The sequence below is a fragment of the Colias philodice genome, chromosome 11, assembly GCF_061535455.1.
Source record: "Colias philodice isolate Cphi_HAF_F1 chromosome 11, ilColPhil1 Martin Lab GWU primary, whole genome shotgun sequence".
NCBI classification, from domain to species: domain Eukaryota; kingdom Metazoa; phylum Arthropoda; class Insecta; order Lepidoptera; family Pieridae; genus Colias; species Colias philodice.
In genome coordinates, this window is record NC_143096.1 from 10,943,437 (window position 1) to 10,967,883 (window position 24,447).

Consider the following 24,447-nt stretch of genomic DNA (forward strand, 5'->3'; position numbering starts at 1 on the left):
GAAAAACACAATCTCTATTGATTATGTACGGAAGAGATAAAGAAACTTTCCATTGATGAAATAAATGAAAAAATCTTAAAAAAACATAGTTTTGATAAGTTTTTTACAAACTTACCAAATCTTCCCTCTCTTTAAAACATATATTTATAAATTACCATAATCCATAACGACAATCAAAGAATATGGAGAGAGAACCATTTTTACACGCTTTATATTAGCTTCACCTGTATGTTTGTTTGTTTGTAACCGACTTCTTTGGGCGCGATTTTGACCCACTTTAAACGGCCAGATTTCGTTCAAACTTTGTAGATTTATTGAGGACCGATGACAATACACTAATTTGATAAAATTTTCTATTTTTTAGTTCGGTTTTCTATAAAAAGCGTGTTTTTTTGTTTTTTTAAACTATTATTATTTATTTATTGAAGTTGATTATTAATACAAAACATTTCTTTACAGTCTGCAGAACAATGGCGTATAGTGTTCTTCATATCGAGTGCTATATATCTCCTCGGGGCAATTATTTATTACATATTTTGTTCCGCGGAAAAACAACCGTGGGTCCTCGAAATTGATAACGATGCAAGTTTCGATACAGACGCAGCTTCCGTAACTACTGCGAGAGGATATGATAATAAAGCTATGGATACACATTCTGAAATGTAATTAATAATAAATAAATAAATAAATAAAAAATGTGTGCGTGTACTAGTGTACACACGTAAGTGAAACTTCTTTATGACCTTATTTTTCAAAAAATAATTTACTATACGCAAATTTACAGAAATACGTCGAATCACGCGTGTTAGGGATAAGAAAATGGCGCGTAACGGAAAAATGTCACGCGTAACGAAAAAATGTTACACTAAATTTTTTCCAACCCCGATAAAGAAGTTTCACTTCAATAAATAAAGTGTGGTGTACACTCAGCATGGAATAAAGAAGAAAAGTTTAAAAATAGTTGGTTGTTTTAAGCCATTGACGTACTATAGCAAGGCTCAGAATTAAAATGACGTCAAATATGTCAGTTACGTTGAATAAAACAATTATTGAATTTAACACCTTATTTCTGTTGTTCATTGAAAACTCTACCTAATACCCTAGAGAGCAGAGTTTTGCTTTGGACAATTTTTGATTGTTGACTGGTCGCTTATTGTACGACAATGGTTGAAAATAATAGTTTATAAAACCCACCACAGTGGCGCTAGTGTCGCAAGTATGATTATGTATTTGAAGTGGTTGAATTTGTTGAAAATTAAAAAAAATCCTAAGAATCTGTAATATTCTTCAGTATATTAGTATAATTTTAACTATATTTTTTTGTCCAAATTATTGAATAATTAAAAAACCAGTAACAATGTATGTTCTGATTTTAATAGTATTGTTAATTGAAGCGAATTGAAATTATGATGTTTTTTCAAAGAATGTTTACATGTTTTCGATAAGACGCTTTGATTTAAATTTAAGCCAATTTTTGGAGGACCATTGTGTTTATATAAATTGAAATAGGTTAGATACATTATTATTAAAGAAAATAAAACATGAGTTTTGAAATTTTTTAACGTTTAATATACCCTGTTTTATATGTTTAAGAATTCTACAAATTTTCAATTATTGTCTATTGTGAGAACTGAATTTATGTTTTAGTAGTATTTCATTGATTTAATATGAGATCTGTATTTTATACAGAAAAAGAAAGAGCATGTGTGCCGAGCACACGTGTCAGAAGTGAAACTTCTTTGGCAAGATTCAAAGATACCAAATTCATCGCCACACCATGACGTGACGGTATTGCCATGACGCGACCTTGCAATTTTACTCTACTAAAGAAGTTTCACTTCAGAAGAAATTAATTATTTATGTAACATATTATATTATTAATGTAAAAATGTACTTTTGGATAACCACTGTGGATAATTCTTTAAAATATGTAGGTAATATTGAGATAAGGAGATTTTTCAAATTACCTATATGATTTTACTATTATAAGCTTATGTATATTTTGATAATCTACATAAAGCATGGTGAATTGAAAAAGAAAAATAAAAGATAATTTGTAGTCCGTAGTAGCCATGTCTGTTATAACTTAAAATATGCACAAGGAAATAATTTTAATTTGTAGTTGTAAATCAAGCTCAAAAATAAATTAAACTAACGATTGATTTTATTTTACATGTAATCTTTTTATTTTTTTAGGAAATATACTGTATAATTATATTGATAAGCCTCGCAAATGTATAGAAACATATAGAAATCATGTATTTGCAGTTGTAGTAATGTATGTTTATAAGTTTGTATTTTATGTTGTTATATTTCTTTAAATCTGTGATGATATAGATTTTATGAATTAAATTTTGTTTTATTTTATTCAAAACCCTGAAAAAAATACTCTTTTGCATGTCGAAATTATAAGAAAATGATTGGCAAATACTTGACCGATAATTAGTATAAAATTTACAAAAATATGTTTGCACGCCATCTTTCCACATTAGTTAGTACCTCGTATTGTTTAATATTGATTAGACTCATTTTTATTTCTAACAATTTAAAATTTTAATCTTTATAATAACACAACTGTAACTAAGTATAAATATTTACAACACAAAAAAGTTGTATGATGAAAAAAAATGCAAAAACTTCACATCAATATCAACGCCATCTTTTGTAAAAAATTGAAAGCTTAAATGGTACTCTTTCAATTTAAATATTTTTCTCAATTTGAAAAATATTCGAAATTCTACACCTTGCATTATTCATAAATTTTTAAAATATATTGGTAAATTGTTTGCATGATTAACTACATAAACCAATTCCGTTATAATATCATATTCGATAATTTCATATAATAAAATAAATCTTTTTAAATAAACAATTTCTCAAATATTATAATCTTACAAAATATTAACAAATAATTTAAAATATTAGCATTAAATTTTAATACGATTTTCTAAATTAATAAATAAAAAGTCGCTCAAAATTATTTTCCAAAACAAACTTACTACGTCACAGCCGCCGAACCGTTTGTCGGCAAATATAAAAGCAGGCGGCACTTTGTCGCGCCGCTCTTTCGCCGTTACTTCGATTTGAGACATTGATCGCGTTGATTGTAAAAATGGTTGATCGTAATCAGAACGAAATTTCTAGAAGATTATTGGGCGTGATGCAGAAGACTGGATATCCTATCGTCCAACACAACGGGCAGAGGAGGTTCGGTCCGCCTCCAGACTGGACTGGTCCTCCACCACCGAAGGGCTGCGAAGTCTTTATCGGAAAGCTTCCGAGAGATATCTTTGAAGACGAGCTCATCCCTATATTCTCATCAGTGGGCAAGATCTACGAGCTACGTCTGATGATGGACTTCTCCGGCTCCAACAGGGGCTACGCCTTCGTCACGTACACCACGAAAGCAGATGCCACCGCTGCAGTTCACGAGCTGAACAACTACGAGATAAGGCCTCGGAAGCACATAGGGGTGGTGAAGTCCGTGGACAATTGCCGCCTTTTCATCGGGAACCTTCCGAAGAACAAAACCAAGGAGGAAGTGTTTGAAGAGCTGTCGAATCGGGTCTCCGGTATCGTGGACGTGATTATTTACAAAAATTGTTTCGATCGGCGGCAAAATAGGGGGTTCGCCTTTGTGGAGTTCACGTCGCATAGGGCGGCAGCAATGGCTCGTCGCGCGTTGGTGCCGGGCTGCGTGAAGCTGTGGGACCGCGAGCTGCAGGTGGACTGGGCTGAACCAGAGCCAGATATTGACGACGAACAGATGAGACTTGTAAGTAGAATTATATTTGCTTTGCGATTTTCTTTTACTGTAGCGAAATTATTTACGTACTTTTTTATCTATGTAACAAAGCCATTTCTTGCGAATTGTTTTTTAATGGTTGAAGGGGGTGGATTTTGTTTTTCTTCCAAATTCGTTAATTTTCGGACTAATAATACAATATTATCCCTATGGCGTATCTATTGTTTATAGAAGTTTATATTGCAAGATCATTATTAATTGTTATATAAATATTAAATAGTAATGCGATGCGTATCACGGTTTGAATAAACAACGTTTGATATAGTTTATCTATTGCAGGTGAAAGTGTTATATGTTCGTAACTTTGAAATTCGGACATTACCAGACACAATAAAAGCTATATTCGAAACTGCGATAAATAATAAAGTCGAAAGGGTAAAGAAAATATACGACTATGCGTTTATACATTTCTATGAGCGCGAACACGCAGAGCTTGCTATGGCGAAATTGCAAAATGCGGAGATAGACGGAAGTAATATAGAGATACGTTGGGCCAAGCCGGTCGATCGCGATTTGTACCGTATACAGAAGCTAGGGAGAGGCAATGCGAAGTTTAATAATAATCTGGACTTGTCTCAAACTTTGATGCTTTATAAACAGCACCTGCAGAAAAAGGAATATGCTAGCAGCCCTAACGACGAAGGCATCGGGTCGGCTTGCGCTGTGGAATCTCCATGTTGCTCGCCCATTGAGTATAAGCCGGCTTGTCAGACAGATAGCTACACCATGGCTCCAGCTAAGCTTGACTCCATGTGTAAAAGGTACTATAAGTTTAAATTTCATATAGGTACATTTTCATTTTAGACTACCCTCCAATATACCTATTGCACTTTTTTAGTCTGCCTATTCAGTCTCATGTAAAAAAAAACCTTAATCCTTACTAATATTATAAATGCGAAAGTAACTCTGTCTGTCAGTTACTCAATCACGCCTAAACTACTGAACCAATTTGCATGAAATTTGGTATGGAGATATTTTGATACCCGAGAAAGGACATAGGCTACCTTTTATTGCGAAATATGTACCACGGGGCGAAGCCGGGGCGGACCACTAGTTACATATAAATTAATGTCTATTTTTGTAAAATTCCAGGTACTCATGGGTGTCACCACTGTACAAATACCATAAATATGTAGATCCTACTGGCGATGACTTGTGGGTTGGTAGTGTGGAGTTGCCGCATGTTGGCCAGCCGTTGCTGAACCCACCACGGGTGATGGGCCCACTGATCACCAGGCCTTGCTTCTCTGTACAACAAGCTCATGTTGAGGCTGCTGAAATAGCGCTACATTCACTTAAGGTAATTCAATTTTAACTATTATCACAGGTATTTTAACAGGTAACTCTATTTCTCAATGTCTATACTAAATTAAAGACTTTCTTTTTATTTGAACAATAAATCTATTGTTTGCTAAGTAAAGTAGTTTTGAATGTATAAAGAACCTAAAACATTCTACAAATGCAAGAGTAGTCTGTGTCCATTGGAATTGGTTAGATAAATTGTATCATCTTTTGTAATAAATTCCTGCAGTATTATAATTGTATCATTTTATAAGGGCTGATTTTTCAATCCTTTACTTATTCCTCGAATAACGTATTAAACTACCATTTCAAAAATATATTATATTTGTCGGTATTTGACAGTTTACAGGTGACATTTTAAAATGTTCTGTAATACTTTATTGGACGGATAAATTTTAACCAACGATTGAAAAATCGGCCCTTAAGTACTTATGATCTTATGCAAACATTGTCTTTATTTCTATTTCAGATGCTTCGAGCCAACCTCATACAGCGGTCCACACAAGTTTCTACCCAGATGTACCAGGCTGTAGTCCCCACAGTGCCCAGTTGCATCAGTGTACCCTGCGACTATATTAATCCCCATCTATTCACTAGGCCTCCGCCAACTCTACCTGTCTCCATCCCACCTATGTGGTAGATTTAAGCGGACAAATTTAATTTTTATTGTTGAGCCAATAAAAATTTATTTCCTTTTTACCTTTAAGTAATTTAGTTAAGAAATAATTATAACCGAAATATAATCTTATTCTTGAAGAAATAAGATTGTATTTTGTTTAAAAAGCTAAAGTGTAAGCTATTCAATTTGATACAATTGTGAAAATTGTAATATTGAATACTGGCAGCACTAGGCAATTTGGTTTATTTCCTTATTTTTTAAGTTACCTTAAGAAATAATTATAACCGAAATATAATCTTATTCTTGAAGAAATAAGATTGTATTTTGTTTAAAAAGCTAAAGTGTAAGCTATTCAATTTGATACAATTGTGAAAATTGTAATATTGAATACTGGCAACACTGAGCAATTTAGTTGATTCTTTTTTGACAATTTTTTGTTGACTAAAATAATCCTTTCTTGACTAGAACTAGAATAGTATTTTGACTTGTTAATTGTTTAGATTTTATAAGGCGTTATTTACTTGAGTAAAGCTGTCCTCAATGCTTCCTTGTGTTTATAATTGTATATTCAGAGAGAACGCATTGTTAAATCTGGCGGTATGAGACTGTAACTTTTTTTGACAATAAACTTTTGATAACATATTGTGGTTGTTTGAATTTCTTGTACCTACACAACAATATTTGCTTGTACCTACATAATGCTACTGGTCACTTTAGTATATGATTCCAACTATTCATCCAATTCAGATTTTGTAACGGCAATTGGATCGTTTCTATACAATAAATAGAGCTAAGCAGTATGCATGTATTTGTACCTTCACGACAAAACAATGCATCACGTAAAAATTACTCGACAGATTTTGACGCAATTTCATAATATGATAGGCTGTTAGTTACTAGGTTCACTTTATATCTATTCTTAACCACAGAGATTTTTTAATCCGCTCGACGTTAATTTCTGATATCTTGAATGGATTTCAAAAAATGTACTACCACAAGAGTGCTATTTCTATATGTCGTGGCCATATCGTCGATTTGCTCATTTCATGAAATGATTGATCATTTCACGAAATGGTCGCATTTCATGAAATGGTTGAATGTCTATTGGTCACATCATGATGTGGTTTGAGCAGATCAATGATAAGAAATCGTTTCTCGATATGGGCAACTAAACGCGGATTTTTCATGAATTGATCAAAATTATTTGATCTTATCGTAAATTTATTATTAGTAGAGGCGCTACAAGCGCTTGGTTTGTGTGAAGATGGCGGCCGCTGGCGAAAATTTCATTATTCGCAGTTAAAAACTTAACAATTCGTTTAATTACATCATAGCAAAGAATTTACGACGAAGACAAAGAGTACTATGGAAACTGCGGATATTTTATATTCAAGAAAAAATGCGTCTAAAATCCTATAACTATATTTATATATCCTACTACTTATGTATATTATTAAAGGTAATTGTTTCCTATTTCAAAAACGATTCGCTTCTCGTACTCGCTAGCCGCTGCCGCGGCACTAACTTAATAGACTACAAGCCCGCATAGGAAAAAAAATGGGTCAAATGAACCACCAGGGGACATATCTAGAACGATAGAAGAGCAAAAAATAATAAGATTCATCACCATGCCGTCACTTGTAAGCTGTCCAACTGAGTGCAGATGAGAATTGAAAAGTACAGGTAGACTCGGTAAATTTTGGTCATATATTTTTGTACGGCATTCTTAACCATCGAAAGATCCATTAAAAATAATAAGAAACCGCTCAGTGCCGTACAAAAATGGTGGTCCACCAAGTCGGAATTTTTATTTAATTTCCGAGAGTTACCGGGGGTAAATTTGGTCATTTGACCATGTACGGCATCTGTGTCATACTATTGCTATACTGCTTTTAATCCATTATTCCGCAACGCCGTACAAAAATCATGGGGACAAGGGGAAAAAATCGAGAGTTGCAATCCCCTCTCTTTCCCCACTCCAGGGGGTCATTTGACTAAGTACGGCTTCGGTTCCAAAACATTATCTAGCACTCAAAAGTACTATTAAAAGCAATGCCGTCAAAAAATAATTGTTCTTTTAAATGTATACCAATAATCATCTTAATTTCATCGAATTCTTGATATAAAGAGCTGTAAGGTCATTTGACCCTGTACGGGAACTTTTTTTTTAACATGATATTGTAAAATTCAATTGTTGTATAGTATTGCCGTTCAAAAGAAACCGTTCTAAAAAAAGTTATAGAGAAATGCAAAACCAGAAATTTTGTTAAAGTTTAAACATCGTAGATTAATGAAATATAATAGTTTTCTACACTTTATTCGTTGTTTTAAATAGTATAAACATAGATAAATTAGGAAAAAACGATGCCGTACATTTTTGTGCAGACCACATCTTTTAGGCTGATGAAAGCGACGAAAGCTACAATTTTAAGGGTGCTTTATGGCCATCTGATACAGTACGGCATTAACATATTTTTACCCGACTACGGCAAAGCAAAAGGAGGGTTATGATTTTGACAGGTCATGTATGTATGTTCATATAGTCACTCGTAACTTCTAAACTACTTATCAGAATTCGACAAATGATATATCATTAGAAGCGTCTGAATTGTTCACTGGATAACCAGCGACCAGCTAGCAAAAGGCTATATGGGGTTTCACAAAATCTAATGTGGCGCCCTCTAGCGGACAAAACATACAGAGTAAAAAAATTAAGTTAAGATAAATATGCCGTGTTTGGTATCATTTGAAAGCGCTTTACTTGTATATTTTGAATATGTATATATTACTAGCATTTGCTTGTGACTTTACCTGTATTCATGAGCTAATTGCATATAATTCACATCTTTTCGTTCATAGCTTCTTTTTTAGTTTAATGGAGTCCATTCCACCTGACTCCGACTTTCCAAAGTGATAATTAACCACCTCGAGCTTCTTAATATTGTATATTTATATTTTATTATCAAAATATAAAGCAAACATTTCGTTATATGGATTTTTTTCTTTTTCAGATTTTTCCCCTTTGAACCAACGAAAATGTACGGCACATGAAAAAATATTATCTATGCATAAAATACTTTAAAAATAAATTTATTTCGTGTTGTGTCAAATGACCTCCTGGAGTGGGGAAAGAGAGGGGATTACAACTCTCGATTTTTTCCCCTTGTCCCCATGATTTTTGTACGGCGTTGCGGAATAATGGATTAAAAGCAGTATAGCAATAGTATGACACAGATGCCGTACATGGTCAAATGACCAAATTTACCCCCGGTAACTCTCGGAAACTAAATAAAAATTCCGACTTGGTGGACCACCATTTTTGTACGGCACTGAGCGGTTTCTTATTATTTGTAATGGATCTATCGATGGTTAAGAATGCCGTACAGAAATATATGACCAAAATTTACCGAGTCTACCTGAACTTTTCAATTCTCATCTGCACTCAGTTGGACAGCTTACAAGTGACGGCATAGTGATGAATCTTATTATTTTTTGCTCTTCTATGGTTCTAGATATGTCCCCTGGTGGTTCATTTGACCCATTTTTTTTCCTATGCGGGCTTGTAGTCTATAAATTACAATAAACAAGTTCTTAAAATATTCAGAATTTTTTAAATATTTTATGGACTGAGTCGACTGACTAAGTAGTAAGTACCTATATTTTATACGATCTGGCCAAATGTGGATGACGATTTAACGATCTGGTCAAACTATGTTGGCCACATCATGAAATGCGACTATAGGTAAACCAGAATCTGATGGCAAATTGGGAAATCAAAATTTTGAGTGTGCAACCCTAAGGAAAATGGACTGAACGATCTTGATACTGCTTATTTTTTATTTTGTCCTCAACATCATTAGGCACATTACATAAGTGAACAATACTGTACTTAATAATGAGATATTCACTTAATATTATGTAGGTACATACTTACATGTATAATATACATATTTTATCTATGTAATACATATTATGTATTATTTACACATACCTATATTTGTATATTCATTATCATTATGCCATGTAAAAATATGGATGTAATGATAATGCAGATCAAAACTAGATTGCTAAAAATTTTTTATAAAATAAAATAAAAATAAAATAAAACTATGTTTATTTTCGTAAGTATTAAAGACACACACATTATAAAATTGACTTGGACAGCTTGGACTTGACGAATAGCCGTATTGGAAACTCCTGTAATAAGTTTTCATAAAATTATATTGTAATCAACAAACAATATTATAATTACCTACATAAAATATTTTTTATTTTAAGTATCAAAACGGGTAAGTCCAATTTACCAATAAAATATTCAAAATTGAAAATTATGATGTGTTTGACGCTTCTGCATCGAATGTTTTTCTATACACATTATAAACAACACCTCTTGCTTGTGATCGCAGCGGCTTTTTCGACATTTTCGAAGATTTTTTAGACAAAATCCTAAAAATTATTCATCAATTGCAAAGAAGACAAATAATTTGACAACCAATTTGATAGTTGTCAAATAAAATTGCCATATGAAAATCTTTTATTTCGTAAATATAAATATGCCATCAGATTCTGGTAGACCTATACTTCACGAAATGACCTAACTTAACAATAATTATATATTCTCATTTCATTTTTTAATTTTTTTTAGTTTTATTAAATTCAAATAAAAATCTACATCATTTTGACCACACGATCAAATAATAAATATCCATAATACACAATACCCACAATACCACTACTGACTACATTATTCACAATATTAATAATTTTTGAACGACTGTTGTAATGTCATTCTGACAAATGAAAACAAATTGTGAATTGACACTTTGAAAATGAAAACAGTGTGATAAAAATTTAATTTTTCTTATGAAAATTTGCAAATATGTGGAAGAGAAAGATTCCGTCGCTCGTAAAGAGTACCTTTGCCATTGAACCAGTATTATCGTCCAGAAAAACTTTCGTAAACAATGTAGTACTAAGAAAATGTAACCATAAAAAGTACACACAAACATGTTCCAGAGTATTTTCCACAGAAAGTCATCAAACCAGACAAATTCCAATTGACAATGGAATAGTAAAAGAAAGTAGCTCTTTTACTTATAGGACACACACTTGTGGTGAGCTTCGACCGATTAATGAGGGTGAAAAAGTAACTTTATGTGGATGGGTGCAATTTGCTCGACTTTCCAAATTTTTACTTTTGCGAGATTCATATGGACTCACACAATGTGTAGTTAATGATTCTTTAATAGACATATCTAGTCTTCCACTTGAAACCATTATTAAAGTTGAAGGAACAGTGATTACTCGACCAAAAGATATGATTAATCGTGAAATGACTACTGGAGAGATAGAAGTTGTCATAGAGCGTCTAGAAGTATTGAATAATGTTGAAAAATTACCATTTAATTTACGTAATTATCAGAAACCTAAAGAACAACTTAGACTTCAATACCGGTATGTAGATTTAAGATTTCCCGAAATGCAATATAATTTACGTCAACGATCTCAAATGCTGCACAATATGCGCAGGTTTCTTATTGAGAAACACAATTTCTGTGAGGTTGAGACGCCGACGTTATTTTGTCGAACTCCGGGAGGTGCGAGAGAGTTTGTAGTGCCTACACATCATTCTGGACTATTCTATTCCCTTGTACAAAGTCCACAGCAGTTTAAACAAATGCTAATGTCTGGTGGAGTTGATAGATACTTCCAAATAGCTAGATGTTACAGAGATGAAGCCACTCGACCTGATCGACAGCCAGAATTTACTCAATTGGATATAGAATTGTCGTTCACAAATTTAAATGGAATTTTATCTATGATTGAAAACTTGATGTATGAAACATTCATAAAAGATTTACCAAAACCTCCATTTCCAAAAATGACTTATAAAAATGCCATTGAAAATTATGGAAGTGATAAACCAGATTTAACTTATGATTTAAAACTAAAGAATATTACTAATTTGGTTGGTGAAATACCTCAATCAGCATATGCTATATCTTATTCTAGTAAATTAGGTAAATTAACCACTAAATACAAGGATCAAATAAAAGAGATTAGAAAGAAATATAATGTAAAAGTTGTATTTGAAGAAAATTTGCAAAAGGATTTTGGGACAGACATTAGCAACAATATAAGACATGTAATAAATTTAAGTGAAACATGCATAATAGCACTAGGCGATAGTGAAAATGCTTGTTTATGTTTAGGTGAAATTCGTCAATTACTAGCACCTTTATTAAAATCGAAAGATTTGTTAATTATCAACAACACAATGAATCCTCTATGGGTGGTTGATTTTCCCCTATTTCTAAAAGGAGAAAATCGTTTAGAAACCTGTCATCATCCATTCACAGCACCTCATTCAGATGACTTACATTTGTTAGAGACGGAGCCTTTAAAAGTCCGGTCACTAGCATATGATTTAGTATTAAACGGCAACGAAGTTGGTGGCGGCTCTATCAGAATACACAATGCTGGTTTACAAGAGAAAGTACTGAAGATACTCAACATTGATTCTAGTTCGTTACAACACTTTTTAGATGCGTTAAAAAGTGGTTGTCCTCCCCACGGAGGTATAGCGTTAGGTATTGACAGATTAGTGTCTATTGGATGTAATGCTGAATCTATTAGGGATGTTATTGCATTTCCAAAGAGCCATGAGGGAAAAGACCCCTTATCGGGTGCGCCTAATACAATAAGTGAAGATGACAAAAAGTATTATCATATTAATGTTGTTGAATAATGTTAATAAATATGTTTTATTTACATACTTTGGTTTTTTATTTCTGATTCGTAGAATTGACAGATTGTATAGATAAATATGTATTAGTATGTAAATTGTGAGTTTTTAAATCATTACAGTTTAATAAAAATCCATTAATAATAATATTGATTTTACTGAAACATGTACATTGTAGATTCTGTGATACATTTTTTTAAATTGTTTATAATAAAAAAACTACGTTTGTATATACAATTATTTTTAGTTCATTTAAAAAATAAAACGAGATTTCATACATTTAACTTTTTATTTTAATTACATAATTACATATTACAAAAAAACAGACCTTAACCCTATACTTGGCAAGAAAATTTTTTTTTTTAAATTGAAAAAAAACTTATTTAATATGTTTGTATGTGGCTATAGAAGGGGTAAAAAATAATAAAAAAAATTTAATGTCAGTAAATTGTCATTTATTGAGTGTAACATATTAGATACATTGCCAAGCCCTTAACAATCAACACTATAAAATCTATGTATCTAATTTGCTACAATGCCAACTTTTCAGTGCCAAACAAATCAGTTTTTTTAATAAAATACTTGTAACAAAACAAAACTTAAAATGTCAATATTCTTCGTAAAATAACAAAAAATCCATACTATAATATTATAAATGCGAAAGTAACTCTGTCTGTCTGTCTGTTACTCAATCACGCCTAAACTACTGAACCAATTTGCATGAAATTTGGTACGGTGATATTTTGATACCCGAGAAAGGACATAGGCTACCTTTTATTGCGAAATATGTACCACGGGCGAAGCCGCGGCGGACCTCTAGTAAAATATAAAATTATTATGTTCTTCTACAGACATATAAAATTAGAATAATTAACAGCCTTAGTACTTATGTTATTAATCTTAAATCTTAATGATTAGTAAATTGAGATCAATCAATACAATAAAGTAAAAAATCAGTCTCACAATCGTCTTTCAAATTGTCATTAAAATGCAAGTGAAGCCTCAGTAATTGGAACTTCTTCAGGGTCATTATATCAGCTACTTTGTTGCTTCGCGTATGTTTAGCCCAATAATCTGTATAAGCTGGTAATTTATGAATACCCATATATTATACAAGAATTGCCAGAAAATCTTTGATATCATTTTCTGTAACATTTATTGAATGACCCTTTAATTGTGTGCTATATAAATTTGTTTGTTGCACTATGAGAGAAATTATGTTATCAGAAAAGAACATGCCGAAATATTCAATTGGGCTTTTCTCTTCACTTGGCTCAAACACGATTTCATCTACTTCTGCACAACCAGTAAATTTGAACCGATCCCATTTAGGTGTTTACCTTTTAGGTGGTATTGCTTTGCGTTTTACTGTGACAAGTTTAGGTCTCTTTGAACGAGTAGACGTTGAAGGAAAATTTGCAAATAATGGCGACGTTGGTGGTGACTGATGATGCCGCTTCAAGTTACTAACTCGCGGTGAAGTTAATTGTGAGGGTGCAGCTAGTACAGATGGCGATGAAGGTGATGGTATCGGACACGAAGATCTGATCTCAGTTGCTAATGGATTAGGCGATAAAATTGATGGCGAACAAGGATTAATCAATGGTGACTGAATTGAATGTTGACTGTATGCTTGTACTAAAGACTTTGAAGCGACTATCACATTGACCTCAATATCGTCATCTGAGAGAAGATTTAGGTTTTCTATTAAAGATGGCAATGATGGAGGTGGCGAACTGCTATCAGAGTAAGGAAGGCGGGAGAAATATTGAACTTCGTCCTCAGAAGTATCATTTCGACCAAATCTGATTTTGCTCCCGGTTTTGGAACAAGAGCTACGACTTGCCGAGCTCTTCTTTGTTGTTGCGTGTTTAAGTGAGAAATTACCTGTAAAAAAATAATAATTTACATACATAATGACTACATTTTGGCCCCTTGGCTATAATCGATTTGGAAAACAAAACGAAATAGTACATCTCTACAAATCTGGCAATGTCACATATTTGATACACAGCTAAAAATATGTAGAATGTTCGCTGTCTAGCAATGTATCATATTTGCTACACTTGAAAAACAATGAAGATTACATGCACTAACAATTTATTTAGGTATTGGAAAATAACGTTAGTAGTTAGAATATATAACAAGCTTTTTAAATTAGATTAGTTTTGAAAACAATTTTAACAAAATATAATAAATAATCTATAATCTTACTTTGCGATGCGTAGACGCATTCGATCGGTCCACCATCTTGCGCTCTACTGAAGATTTTAGTGTTGCAAGCACTTCAAAAGTTTTTATTTTTTGAGTATAAATATATTTTGTACCATATTAAATAATAAAAGTAAAAAAAAAACGTTAGATAAATTCTCGGGATTTTTTTAAAGTTGAATGTATCAAATTGTACACAGTACCAAGAATAGGGTTAATATGCCTTAATTAATAAATTAAAACATCTTTAATGTTAAAAAGCTCTAAAAAATGATAACATAATTCTATCGTTCTTAGGAATTAGTAACGATTGCTTATAAAATTAAAAGGTAAGTTTATAAAAGGTTGATAATTATTTTTTTTAACTATATATGTAATTTAATACAACGCCATCTAGTAACTCGACGTGGTATCACGTCAGCTGAGTTCTGTATTCTAAAATCAAAACCCGCCGAGAATGTGGCTTCTAGGTTCTAGGTTAGCTGGCAGCGGGGTTTTTAAACACCTTGATGATGATCTCATGATGATACTTATTTCAAATAAATATAAACTGACAATTAAAAACGCAATTTATTTTTGCAGATAAAAATATATTTTATCATGTCTGTTGTAAGTAATGCTTTCTAAATTCGGTTTTACCTTTCTAACAATTAACGACTAGATTTAATTAAAATCGGGTGACCCCTGTAACTGAGGACATTCTTTGATCGGAGTGCACGGTGCATCTTCACTTTTCCTCTTATAATCGGATTTACAGACACAGCCGGGCTTGCATTTCTCTTTAGCGTCACATTTGTATCTGGCCACAATAGACATGCATGTTTCTGGTGGACACGACTTTTTGCAGTCTGTGTATTCTTCATTTAGACCGCATTCAATGCCTGTAAAAATATTTTAAATGTTAAAACTTAAAACCATCTCTGAAACAGATAGCTAGGTAGGTAATAATATAAAAAAAATTATCCTGAGACTATTTTTAGCTTTCACAGTGCACATAATAAGTATTATAATATCTAAATACATATATGAAGTTGAATATGAAAATTAAGTTAGTACATACCTTGTTTATCGCAAGCTTCTTCAATATGGTGATGGTGATAAGCACGACGCTTTTCTCTAGCAGCATCTGTAAAAATAAATTTATTTGTCGTTTTATTCTTATGAGATAATATAATTTGTAATATTTTTCATTTCATTTTATATTCCATTACTTAATTTGATATAATTTCAGAAGAATCATAGTTCTGTAAGTCACATTATGATAAGCTACAATACCTAGGGTCTCGTCACCGTCTTAAAAAAATTTCATAAGCACAATTTTTTTTATTGATTAGTGATTACCTATTTTACCTTTGGGGCATTCTTCAATAGGTATACAGTTGCCATGTTCGTCTCTGGCGTGATCCGGATCGCAATAACATTTATTATTACACACAATATTCACAATGGGACAATTAGTTTGGTTTTGTAAGTGTAGATCGGAACACACATTGTCGCATTCTGGACCACACGAGAAGTACTCGTTTTGGCGGGAACATTTCTCTGTAAAAATATAAAAATATTTTATGTGGTTTATTACAAGCTCCAATAATACGTATGTACAACAAATGAGCGCCAAATAAAGTCAGTAACAATTTATTAAAATAACGCGCTCTATTAGTACCTACTTCATGGTCTCTATTATTATGCCTTGATCCTATATTACTGATAAAGTTCGCAGAATATTGCTAAAAGTATCATTGTTATTGGAAATATATAAACAAGGAAACTCTGTTCGTGCTTATGAATTGATCTCTAATAGGTACAGATAACAATATGTTATTAATATTATAAATTATGCATATTGCTCTTTGCTAGGATATGTAAAGGATTTTTTTAGTAAAATATTACGACTCACAAGAGTAAACTTTAAAATTTAATCAGCATAGAGCCTTGATTTGATATAGCTACGTTGTATGAGTAGTTTTTTGAAAAAAAAACATCCTTGATTCAAGTAAAACTTATTTCTAATTTTCTAAGATTCAATTCATAGATGTCGAACATCATCTCTAAAATTTTGTCTTACGAAAGAAACAAATATCGGCTCTACCTACACTAGTACATAATATAAATAAAACTAGTACAATACCTAACTATCTATTACTTAATTGCTAATTTCAATACTTTTTAAATAACCTTACCACAATTTTCTTCACTAGTACACTCTCCTATAGAATTCCTGTAATACCCCTCTTTGCAGACACACTTCGGTCGACAGGGTGATTCGCTCTCCAAGCAATTGAACGCTATGTTACGGTTTCTGCAGTTGCGCTCCGGGGGACATAAGTGGACACAATCGAGAATTTCATTTTGGCGGTTACATAGCATTGGATCTGCGTAATCATATTTTTTTAAATTATAAATAAATAACTACATATTTTCACACACATTTCAGGCATGATCTGATCCCATACTAAGCTTTTAGCTTGTGTTATGGAAACCAAACATATATCATTTACTAGATAACTAACACCCAGACACAGAGCAAACATCGTTCATCACACAAATATTTGCCCTGGGTAGGAATCGAACCCACGACCTCTGTTAGGCAGGGTCGCTACAAGCCATGCCAACCGTCAATTAAATATATTTAAGTAGGTACCTACATAGTTATTTTTATCATTGTTTATGTATTGTTTATGTTTAAATTGGTCAATGTCAAATACATAATATTTTCATATGAGGTCAAATTTGAGCCAAACAGAGTAGGTATACGGTTACGGTATACCTACCTATACCTAAGTTTTTACATCTGGTATGTTTGAAATTACAAGATTACGCTCAAGATTCTCAAATTCAAATGTAGAGTTCTTATTATACCAGCGTCACAACAGCCGGCTAATCAAAGTCAAAACAATTGACTTACCATGACCATGACCTTAAAATCTTTCGATTAAATAATAAAAATATGTAATGACTACTGACGATTCAAAAGTGCTTCTAGAAGAAGTCTAATTGAATAAATAAATGTTTGAGTTTTTGAAAAAAAAAAAATAATAAACTTAGCCCTACGAATCGAACCTCCTCCTTCGGGTTACCAAAATTAAAATACGCCTACATTCTATCCTCAAACTTTAGCAAGATGGTAGCTGAAATATTCAGAAGATTGAACCATAATATAAACGTTTACTCACCGGCATGCATAGATTGAACACTATACAGGAAAACAATACAACAAAACACAGCGAGGGACTTCATTTTCTTGCCAATGTCAAACTGGTTCTGATCAGATTTGCAGATTGTAATAAATATATAAGTATCTTATTTGTTCATATTTGTTACGTCACCTTTTTGGTACGGGGACGTTGATAATGTCTCCTTCATTATAGGTATTTAAAAAAACAATTTATAAATTAAAATAAATATTTAATTAGGATGAAGAGTCATACCCATACATACGTTATACACCTGTTCAAATAGCATACATGTAGGAGCTGTAATCAAATAAAAAAAAAATCAAAAATATTTATTCAGTAACAAATATGTTTACAATTTTATCAGTCACTAGCTTCCGCCCACGACTTTGTACGTGCATCCCCGTTTTTCCCCGTTCCCGCAAGAATTTCGGGAAATCCTTTCTTAGCGGATGCCTACGTCCTAACATCTACCTGCATGCCAAATTTCGGCCCGATACGTCCAGTGGTTTGGGCTGTGCGTTGATAGATCACTATATCAGTCACCTTTGAGAATGTATGAAATCAAGGAATTGTATACAATTCCTAGGAAATGTGTACAATTCCGATACCATTTAGGAAATGTATAAAATATTGTTTAAAAAACTATTTAATGCATGCATATCCTAGGAAATGTATAATCTTCCTAGGAATTGTATACAATTCCAATATCGTATTAGGAAATGTGTAAAGTAAATGCTTTTTGTAATAAAACACGTTGTTATTTTTTTTTATTATAGCTCTTATTGATACAATCGGGTAACAGTCATACCGTAAAATTGTAATAATATTATGTTCATATTATTATCTTACTAATTAACATTTGTGTTGTTTCAGAACAATATTTTAATATGTACAGCTTGCGAACTGTAACTTGAACATCACACACCGAATATAATTCTTGAGTCGGAAATCTATAAGGTTTAAAATGGATAACCTCTTTGTGCCCTTTCTAGATCGAGTTTCTAGTCTAGATCGAGACGGTAATACAATATGTTAGCACCGATTGAACAAGTGACACATACAATTTTCAGCAAATCTGTCGTTGCGACATGTCTTAGGCCGGCCACATACATCAGTTTTCCTGATTCGGAAACCGTATCATGAAAAATTCCGTACGACTACCACACACATGCGTTTTTTTCCGTTCGGAATACCGAGATTAGTCTAGTACGGCACACCCGCGCCCGCGCCGCGGCCGCTTGTGTTTGACCCGCGCCTAGGGTTTCCGGCAGCATTAGCTATATTTTGTTCCTGTTCATATCTACGCTTTAGCTTTTTAATGAGACTAGTGCAATAATTCCTGTAACATCTATATGTGATTTGCAATACATGATTTTGTGGGTCAGATCGAAGCTTTATTTGTAAATAATTTCTATTGCGAATACATCGTAATACCCCTTGAGTCATCCACGGTTTTATAATACGTTGCACATTCGGAATAATTTTTGTATTAAATTTATTAATTTTTGAGCCAAAATATTAGCATCAACACACAAAAATAAATCATTAATGTTAGAATTTTGAAGGCTTTTTAATGCATTGTCATAATCCAAAGAACTTATATATTTGTTTTTACATTATTTTATTAGATTAGATATTTTTTTTAATTTTAGAAAAATTGTATAATGATCCGAGGTACTTGTTTTTATCAATGGAAGCTTTATTTTTAGGATGATGATGGAGACAGTTCTTATCTCTCGTGGGTATTATGTGTCCCGGAAGTAAACCATGTGTTGACAACTTATTTATATCTAAGTCGATTAGTTTTATCATGAAAACTTTCATTATCTTTGTGAATTAAATTAATATTTATGTCTCCAGTCAAAATAATTTATTTGCAATTTTTTATGGATTCTAAGTGAAGACTCAATGAATTAATAAAAATTTCAGCATTAATATTAGATGGCGACCGATAGATTCCGATCAAAATAAATTCCTTATAACTGATTTGTATACAGAAGCCTGTGAGATATTAATTTATTTTATATTTACCGAATGGATATTTTATACATATGCTGTTACACCATCACAGTGGTTTATGTGTTGACTCGTATTATATGAGGTAAGTATAGTTATTTAATATGGGTAAAGATTTGTTGCTGTCCAGCTAGCACTCACTAAGAATAATAAAGTCAGGCAAGATTTGTAGTTGTACAAGATTCAATTTAAAGTCTTCCAAATTTTTATAAATATGTACTACGTATATTTTGACACACTATGGTAAGATCGGATTTTTGTATTTTGTACAAAGTTATAAAATCGTGGGTAAATAGTACATTCCTGAGATTCCGCAATATTTACATATATTATCTAATTCATGCAAAGTATTAAGTGAACTATCCATATACAGTATACTCTATAATAAAATGTTTGAATTTATTTAAAGTATGCATGTTTAAGTTTTATAATATAATTATTAATATATTTTAATAGTGTAAGGAGTGCATTTTTAGTGTATGTATAAATTGAAGTTGTAAGTTTAATATAGTCCATTACAAATATATAGTGAGTTAATATGTTGACAATATATGTGTTGAGTTTTTGTATCAGATTAAGTTGAGTACTAATGAAAATTGTTCTGTTCTCTTTACATGTAATAAGAGTAAAAATAGAAATATAATAATTGTTTAAAGTTAATACTGACTTATAACAATAGTTTATACAATATGAATATATATTAAATAAACAAAAAATATCGTATTTACGCTTCTCATATAGTCATTTATCTTGCATGAGAGTTTGTATTTTGGATTCATTTTAATAAAGGTAGGTGAATTATCAGTTTTTCTTACATAATATATTCTTCCAAATGCAGATATTAATAAAATGAAACAAAATAAAACTTGATAAATTTTTTATTTTATTTTAAATGACAGAGTTCATTTATTTCTATTCTTTCTTCTTGAAGCGCTTATCCTTGTATTCTCGAGATCAAGCTGAAACTGAATTATTATATAGATTAAATAAGTATCTAGATACACTGAGGCTGAAAATTTGTGCTCACAAAATACATCAATAAAAGTTAAATATAATTATGTTCTATAGCTGCTCTTGTCAAGAGTTCGTAAAACCTATCAACCTTTTAAATAAATAGGTACTTAATAAGAAAATCTATTAAAACTACATATTTCAAATTATTTTTTTTTCAGAGCGTTGGCCCAACGAATAATCCTAATGGCCCAATGAACATCTACAATGACGGCCGATCACACTTTCGTGATTGTCTCTACTCGCCCAACGTTGCCCATTGTGAAGAGCGCCCATAACATAAAATAATTTGGAAAATCCAAAAGTGCACGCCTCATAATTTTTTTTTCATAAATATTTATTAATTATTATTTTTGTTTATTTAATAACAATTAAACCACATCGAATCAGACCCTGAAAAATGAAAGGGTTCTATTCCTGAGCATACTCAAGCGTAAGAGAAAAAAAAAGACTCGATTAGTAAAGTATTTCGGTCGCTATCGTGTTAACAAGAAAAAGGATCCGCACATACAGACACACGGACGTCCAAGACAGAACTTTTTTAAACTGTTTTTTAACTAGTTTAAATAACAAAAATGACATCAAAAATATCATGAACGTTAAAAATAGTGTTTTTTCTTAATATGTGTGTGTATGTATTATCTTACAAGTGCAATGTATGATACATAAAGACATTTTAAGTTTGAAAAATCTGATGTTTTGCGCGAAGTGACAGTAGTACCCACCTCAACGCTTCGCTTATGAGGCGTGCAATAATACTTACGACATTGTTCATAAGGAACGCAGTTATTGTTACCATCCCGCCAGAAGAAATCGATACAGCGACATTTCGGTTTGCATATAACCGTAATACCGATTTTGAATCTCGACCGGCACCGCTCTCCGTCAGGGGAAGCGTTGGAACATTCTTCTGAGCAAACTGGGCAGGGGTCGTATTGCTCGTTCTCTCCACATGGATATGGTGCTATTAAAATAAATATAATTGCCATATTAAATGTCCCTAGAGATAATAATGTTACCTTAAAGCAATATTATGTAGTTCACAAAAAAACTACGTCCTCTAAAAATTAATGATCTAAGAAAAAATGTAAAGCTCGTGTAACATTTCAATGGATTTTTATATTAGGTAAGTACCTATGTTAAATTTTGTTTAGTATGTCTTATGTTTATCCACATGCCGTAACTAAGCGATAAGTCAATAATATAAAAATATGTTTCTTTTGTGTCCATTTAAACAAATGAATTTTACACGTGTGAGTACGTAGTTAGTACATGTTTTAATTGTTGTTTTTTATTATTCCTATATTATAAAAACTAGCTTTCCGTCCGCGGCTTCGCCCGCTTTGTCTAAAACATAATAAATTATATACTAAAACCTTTCGCTTGAATCATTCTATCTATTAAAAACAAGTCAATAACTGCGTTAAAAACAACCGACTTCAAACTTGCACTTGCAACATTTACAAATACAGACAAAAATGCTCATAAAATAAAAACTACTGGGCCTATCCGAATAAAATTTTTATGGGACCAATTCGACACCATCCCGCATCGAACAAAAAAAGAATCACGTAAATCGGTTCAGAAACCACGGAGTAATCGGTGTACATACATAAAAAAAAACCTCCTCCTTTTTTTTGAAGTCGGTTAAAAATAACAACACACTATGATACTAGTTATACTAGGTTAAACTTACGGCATTGCCTCGTCGGTATACATGTACCGTTTTCTGCCCGACGACTCATGAGGCTGCATTGGCAAGGCCCCTGGGGGCAGGGGTCGGGGCAAGGGGCATCATCTCCTACGGGGCAACAGTCAGGGACGCAATCGTCCGGGTTTTGCTTTGCTACTTCGTTGTCACCGCACACTATGGCGTCATCTATTTTATTATGAAGAAAGAAAGAAAATACTTTTATTTGTACAGGTTGGTTCATGAATACTGCCTATAGGTGAGTGTGGTCACGACTCACGGCCCACGGGTAGACCTCACAGAGCAAGTAATATGTAGACCTTAGATTTAGATACCACGTTCGTTATACTGTTGTTTTGTATGACTATTAAAAAAATTTCCACTTGCATTATTAATTATAAAAACACTTGCTTCAAGACCTTACCATTAGGGCATGCAGAACCGAGTCCGGTTCCAAGTTTCTGAAACCCGGTTCCAAATCGAGCTCAGAACCGGGTAGAACCGGGTTACCCGGTTCTTTTATAATACTTCGGAAAAAAATATGAAATTAAACAAAAGTAACTGTAAAAGTACCTGATGGGCCTTTTATTTTACGCGGCTTGTGTCTTATTTTATTAAATTAATAAAGAAACAAAATTTCAATACTTCTCTTTATTTATCAGTCTTGTAAAGTACCTTGTTATCATAATAGCACATAAAATAAACTTAAACCTTATTCATTAACTGCAAACTGTAAAGCAAAAAACCGGCCAAGTGCGAGTCGGACTCGTGCTCCGAGGGCTCCAAACAAACCTATTTTTTATAATGTTGTAACTTTAAAATTTATGTTTCTAGCAATTTTTCCTTTATCTGTGTTATAAGACGTTACTTTTACCAAATTTAAAGGCTCTGTGTTCATGAAAAGTACCCAGCTGTAGGTTTTGAGTCCCATGCGGATGTCGAAAATTTTGATGCGTTGGCTTGTGTTTTTAGTTTGACTTTTTCACATAAAAGGGACCGAAGACTTGAGTATTCGATATAAATTTCAGCTTGATACAAAAAAAAAAACATGACTGGATCATTATATGAAACAGTAAAATCAACAGCTTTTCAAATTCACGACAAATCTAATAAAAATATTTCTGTAGCCTAATTTTTGTCATTTTCGAAGCCTAATTTTTTTTTTTTTTTTTGGTAATACAACCGTAGGAAACTTATAGCATCTAAGGTTAGACAACTAATCAGAGCCACGCTTGAGACGTGGCACGAAAATTCGCGATGCACGTGAGTCTGACGTTGCCAGATACAATAAATTTGTTAAAATAATGCAGCAAAATATAAATAATACTTCATATTTTAATATTTTGGTCGGAACCGGGAGAACCGGGTTTCATACTATTCAGACCCGGTTCTCAAGATCATCAAAAAACCCGGGTTTACCCGGGTTTTTCGGAACCGGGTAAACCCGGGTGCATGCCCTACTTACCATGAAATGTGTCATTTAAAGTAAAAGTTACAAATATAAAAATAAAAGAATCAATAAATAACAATCAATATAAAAAAAACTTACCACAAGCACAACAAGCGTACAATGGGAGAAAAACAGTGAAAACAAATAATAGCCAAGCCTCCATGATGTCCGCTACACTACTGAGTCGTGTCTCATTAAAAGTAATATGTATTTTATAAAAGTGAGAAAAGACGTTCCGATTGCTTTATTTTTAAAAACATTAGTATAATTAAAACAGCTAGGTGTTGGTTTTTTTGAAGTGAAACTTCTTTATCGGGGTTGGACAAAAATTTAGTGTAACATTTTTGCGTTACGCCGTACGCGTGACATTTTTGCGTTACGCCGTACGCGTGACAGTTTTTGCGTTACGCCATACTCGTGAC

The 24,447-nt window shown here is 32.5% G+C and overlaps 5 protein-coding genes across 6 annotated transcripts in view; 3 read left to right on the top strand and 2 right to left on the bottom strand.

The window, feature by feature from the left end:
- Positions 1–1,222, top strand: part of MFS9 (major facilitator superfamily transporter 9) — a 40,428-nt gene extending 39,206 nt beyond the window's left edge. Inside the window, exon 11 of the mRNA XM_089701190.1 lies at positions 460–1,222. Coding sequence (XP_089557316.1) covers positions 460–666 — 207 coding nt within the window. The 3' untranslated portion in view covers positions 667–1,222. The remainder of the gene's footprint in view (positions 1–459) is intronic.
- A 1,805-nt stretch (positions 1,223–3,027) lies between these two features.
- Positions 3,028–6,354, top strand: LOC149484879 (putative RNA-binding protein 46). Its single transcript, XM_089700414.1, has 4 exons — positions 3,028–3,775; positions 4,085–4,566; positions 4,898–5,105; positions 5,577–6,354. Exons 1-4 carry the CDS (start codon positions 3,113–3,115, stop codon positions 5,745–5,747), a joined length of 1,524 nt encoding a protein of 507 aa, XP_089556540.1. The 5' UTR covers positions 3,028–3,112; the 3' UTR covers positions 5,748–6,354.
- Positions 6,355–10,536: 4,182 nt separating this feature from the next.
- AspRS-m (aspartyl-tRNA synthetase, mitochondrial) lies at positions 10,537–12,497 on the top strand. Its single transcript, XM_089701141.1, has one exon. The coding sequence runs from the start codon at positions 10,606–10,608 to the stop codon at positions 12,472–12,474; it is 1,869 nt and encodes a 622-aa protein (XP_089557267.1). The 5' UTR covers positions 10,537–10,605; the 3' UTR covers positions 12,475–12,497.
- Positions 12,498–14,903: 2,406 nt separating this feature from the next.
- LOC149484881 (inducible metalloproteinase inhibitor protein-like) lies at positions 14,904–17,939 on the bottom strand. Of its 2 annotated transcripts, none has more exons than XM_089701143.1 (5): positions 17,856–17,939; positions 16,863–17,054; positions 16,033–16,224; positions 15,743–15,808; positions 14,904–15,563 (listed from the first exon to the last, which is right to left on the bottom strand). In XM_089701143.1, exons 1-5 carry the CDS (start codon positions 17,917–17,919, stop codon positions 15,346–15,348), a joined length of 732 nt encoding a protein of 243 aa, XP_089557269.1. In that variant the 5' UTR covers positions 17,920–17,939; the 3' UTR covers positions 14,904–15,345. The 2 variants fall into 2 exon arrangements, with proteins under 2 accessions (XP_089557269.1, XP_089557268.1); XM_089701142.1 differs by having other exon boundaries at positions 16,024–16,224.
- Positions 17,940–18,087: 148 nt separating this feature from the next.
- LOC149484882 (uncharacterized) lies at positions 18,088–24,206 on the bottom strand. The gene is made up of 4 exons (XM_089700825.1): positions 24,125–24,206; positions 22,582–22,764; positions 21,649–21,849; positions 18,088–18,155 (listed from the first exon to the last, which is right to left on the bottom strand). Exons 1-4 carry the CDS (start codon positions 24,186–24,188, stop codon positions 18,088–18,090), a joined length of 516 nt encoding a protein of 171 aa, XP_089556951.1. The 5' UTR covers positions 24,189–24,206.
- Positions 24,207–24,447: the final 241 nt, after the last annotated feature.

Coding starts and splice junctions, on each gene's coding strand:
- AspRS-m (XM_089701141.1), top strand. CDS start 10,606: ATGTGGAAGAGAAAGATTCCGTCGCTCGTAAAGAGTACCTTTGCCATT.
- LOC149484879 (XM_089700414.1), top strand. CDS start 3,113: ATGGTTGATCGTAATCAGAACGAAATTTCTAGAAGATTATTGGGCGTG. Junction 4,567..4,897: donor CTTGACTCCATGTGTAAAAG/GTACTATAAGTT, acceptor GTAAAATTCCAG/GTACTCATGGGTGTCACCAC. Junction 5,106..5,576: donor TAGCGCTACATTCACTTAAG/GTAATTCAATTT, acceptor TTTCTATTTCAG/ATGCTTCGAGCCAACCTCAT.
- LOC149484881 (XM_089701142.1), bottom strand. CDS start 17,919: ATGAAGTCCCTCGCTGTGTTTTGTTGTATTGTTTTCCTGTATAGTGTT. Junction 16,225..16,862: donor TACTAGTGAAGAAAATTGTG/GTAAGGTTATTT, acceptor ATATTTTTACAG/AGAAATGTTCCCGCCAAAAC. Junction 15,564..15,742: donor AGAAGCTTGCGATAAACAAG/GTATGTACTAAC, acceptor ATATTTTTACAG/GCATTGAATGCGGTCTAAAT.
- LOC149484882 (XM_089700825.1), bottom strand. CDS start 24,188: ATGGAGGCTTGGCTATTATTTGTTTTCACTGTTTTTCTCCCATTGTAC. Junction 22,765..24,124: donor GTACGCTTGTTGTGCTTGTG/GTAAGTTTTTTT, acceptor ATAATAAAATAG/ATGACGCCATAGTGTGCGGT. Junction 21,850..22,581: donor TATACCGACGAGGCAATGCC/GTAAGTTTAACC, acceptor TTATTTTAATAG/CACCATATCCATGTGGAGAG.